General features: G+C 34.2%; 1 protein-coding gene across 1 annotated transcript in view; it reads right to left on the bottom strand.

Moving 5' to 3' along the window:
* Positions 1-3,912, bottom strand: part of DGKB (diacylglycerol kinase beta) — a 913,416-nt gene that overhangs the window by 652,321 nt on the left and 257,183 nt on the right. Inside the window, exon 13 of the mRNA XM_007946219.1 lies at positions 2,334-2,369. Coding sequence (XP_007944410.1) covers positions 2,334-2,369 — 36 coding nt within the window. The remainder of the gene's footprint in view (positions 1-2,333; positions 2,370-3,912) is intronic.

Raw genomic sequence — 3,912 nt, 5'->3', positions numbered from 1 at the left:
ATTATCTTCTGTGTCTGTGTTAATTGGTTTCCCTTTTCTTTGTTGAAGAGGGTCTGTGCAATCCTTCTGCCTAGTCCGCCATCTTGCCCCGCCTCCCTACATTATATTTTAAAATAATTAAAACTGGAGTTCATGGGTGGTATGTGTATGGTTTACGCATGTCCTTTCCAATTACTAAGCCAGTCCTCAAAGAAAACCCCTCCATTCTACATTAAAAGTACAGACATTAAATGTACATTTATATGTTCTAAGTAAAATGTTTAAGATATGAATATATCTTTCTATATGCCACCCCTACACATACTTTAACAAAATGTTTCAGTTAACCCAGGAACAATGTCCTGATGGTGAAAAACAGTGTCTGTGTTTTGTATATGTATGTATGTGTTCACACTCATATATGTAGGTATGTATTCATAAATGAGCTTGAAGTAAATTTTGGAATAACATAGCGAAAAAACTTAGGTAAGGATTTTGGGGAATAATGAAAACAAATTGATTTAAAAAACAAAAAAAACCTCATTGCCATCAAGTCAGATTTGACTCATAGCGACCCCTCCTTGGGTTTCTGAGGTGTTATCACTATGGAAGTAGGTTGCCCAGTTTTCCTTTGGAGGAGTGGCTGCAGTCAAATGCCGTAGGTGCTATGCCACCAGAGCTCCTATAAACCAACATATCTTGCCAGGAAAAGAAAACAAAATGTAGGACAAATATATACACATCAGAAAAAATAATGATCCTTTTTTAACAATGAGGCATAGTATGAAAACAGCAATTTTGTTCTGGTCATTGAAATTAAATGCTGCAAATTAGGTAGTTATATGGGATAACTTTAGAAGCTCTTGACTGCTAACAAGGAGGCTGGAGGTTAAAACCCACCAGCCACTCCTGGGAAGGAAGGTTGGGCAATCTACTTCTGCAGTGATATTGCCTTGGAAACCCAAAGAGGGGTCATTATGGGTCAGATCATACTCCATGGCAGTGAATTTGGTGTTTTGGCTAGGAGCTCTGGTGGCATAGTGCCTAAGGCATTTGACTCCTCCTCGGAAGGAAGGTTGGGCAATCTACTTCTGTAGTGATGTCTGCTCAGAAACCCAAGGAGGGGTCACTATGGGTCAGATCCAACTCCACAGCAGTGAGTTTGGTTTTTTTTGGTTTATGGGATAACTTAAAATTTCATATAAACTGATTATATTCACTTTTAGGACTATGATAGGGTACAAAAGAAACAAAGACTTGAAGACATGAAATTATCTTAAAATTAAGTAATTAGATTAAATGATGTACCTTCTTAAGACTTTTGCATCTTCTTTAATATTTAATTCAATGAATATATTTAATGATAATTACGATAGTTATTATAAAATCTTCTAACTTAAAGTATATGTAAACAGCATAATATTCCTTTTTAATTTAGAAATCTATTCAAGCATATTTCTAGTATACTTTAAAGTAAATTTCTAGCTATAAAGTGTTTAATTTTATTTTTTTAAATTCAATGAGCTCATCTATACTGATTAGATATTTTTTCTGGAGAGGGGTTTACACATTTGTGAAATTATATTATCCTCTAAATAAATCCATACTCTCATGTCCTATTCATATATTATAAACAATATTTTCCCCAACAAGCTGAATCAAATTATAATTTTAAGGGAAGCAATACCATTTGGACATTTTCTTTAGAGATAATACTATTGAATAGGATATTGTCAGAGAACAATAAAGAAATTTCCATTAATGCAAAGGTAAAGCTGACATTTTACTGAAAATAAATGCTATAGTAATGCTTACATTTATTTTCAAAATAAAAGTCATTTATCCTGTTACTATATTTTATTCCAATGACTCTCTGTGCTATTTCATGTGCTAAAGGACTGATGTAAATGTATTCTTTTTCAAGTGATGGGCACTTTGAAGTGATCAAGTTTCTCAACAAACTATCATTGAAAGATACATTTTCATGGCTCAAAGGATAGAACAGTTTTGGATTTTCAGCACTATATTTACAGTTTAACATTAGCAACAAGAACAACAGCATTTTTTTTTCTAAACTGGCCAAAATTCTTTGGAAATTAACCTTTATTTTTCACTGTATACTTTGTATTACATAATTTCTTGTTTTCTAATGCTTATAACAAATAGAGATTAGAAATATTTCAAGTCTGAAATCTAAAGACCTCACTTCAGAATATTTAGAATATCAGGAAAAATAAAATATGCAAATTAACATTAACAGGTCACTGAGAAAACCCAAAATGTTCTTTATAGTTAACATATAAGATGCTTATGACCTATAATTGTAATTGTTAAAACTTTTTTTGCTTACGCACCTCAGAAACGGAAACTCCTGAAATGGGCAGAGTCTGCTGAAAAAGAGAAGTTCATATTAAAGCTGCAAAAATCAAGATGGGGGAAAAAAAAATCACCAATGAAGTTTTTAGAGCACCATAATTTTGTGAAAGAAATGGACAAACTACAAATACATTTTCTTGGTATGCTTTTTCTGCTTATTTGCATTGCATAAAAGAATATTTCTTTACAAAACAAGAAATACTCTCATGTAGAGTGGGTTAGGTGGTAGAATTACTTTTCCTAAGTGCAATTGCATCTACTTAAGGTACATTGATCAACATCCTTGGTCAGCTTCACAGAATTCTCTACAGTAGTGATATATTAGATTAGAATTTTAGAAAAAGCTTTCATCTCCAAGTAGCATTATCCTCCCTTTGCCATCAAGTCAATGCCAACTCATAGTGATGCTGGAGAACAGAGTAGAATTGTTCTATAGGGTCTTTTAGGCTATAATATTTATGGGAACAGATCACCAAGTCTTTGTCCCATCCTTCATAAACCATTCCCATTAAAGTTGTTCATTTTCTCCTTTTACCAAGTACACTATTCCACTTTCCAGTCTTACTGTCCTTACTTGCTAAAAATACAAAGTATCTTTTTGATGTAGACATAGCTTACACTGTTGATTTTATTTGGTGATACTCTGAAAATAAGGAAAATATTTTAATTAATATGAGTAAAAAATGAAAATATATCAAAATATGTAGCAAGATTTTACTTGAAATTGATTATTTAAAATATACATACATATATTTGTTGTTGTTGTTATGTGCCATTGAGTCGGACTCAACTCATAGCAACCCTTCCTTGGGTTTCTGAGGCAGTATCACTGCAGAAGTAGATTGCTAACTATCCTTCCAAGAAGTGGCTGGTGGGGTTGAACCACCAGCCTTCTGGTTAGCAGTCAAGTGCCTTAGGCACTATGCTACCAGAGCTCAGAAACCCAAGGAAGGGTCGCTATGAGTCGGGTCCGACTCAAGGGCACATCACAACAACAACATATGTGTGTGTGTGTGTGTGTGTGTGTATGGTTCTTTATACTGAAGATGGTCTTTATGATAGTTCTTTCTAGATCATTAGTCACATATCTTAATATTAAAAGGCTGCATGGCAGGAAAATGCTTTCCAAATGATGTGGATTGAATTGTGTTCCTCCCCCAAAATATGTAGATGTTGTAATTCCTGTACCTATGAATATGAACTAGTTGGGAGAAATTGGGGACTTATTTTATTATCACTTAGGTCTAAAAAGGTCTTACAGGAGCAGGGTAGGTCTTGTTATTAATTTCTCCAGAGTGGTGTCTTATAAAATGTAAGTGACACATAGGGGGAATGTAGGTGCCATGTGACTATAGAGGTAGATGGATCTAGCAGCAAAGGAACATCAGGGATTGTTAGAAGCAACAGAAATAAGGAGAGAGGCCCACAGAGTAACCTGGCATGACCACAATCCTGATTTGGACTTTTGGTTTTCAGAACTGTAAGTTTATCATGTTTAAAGGCACCCATTTTGTGATATTTGGTTATGGCAGCTCTGGTAGCATAGTGGCTAAAGCA

The sequence above is a fragment of the Orycteropus afer genome, unplaced genomic scaffold (genome assembly GCF_000298275.1).
Source record: "Orycteropus afer afer isolate SDZICR_OR568_19922 unplaced genomic scaffold, OryAfe1.0 scaffold00008, whole genome shotgun sequence".
Taxonomy (NCBI): domain Eukaryota; kingdom Metazoa; phylum Chordata; class Mammalia; order Tubulidentata; family Orycteropodidae; genus Orycteropus; species Orycteropus afer.
Note: the sequence above shows the minus strand (reverse complement) of the source record. Positions and strands in the feature narration are given on the sequence as shown.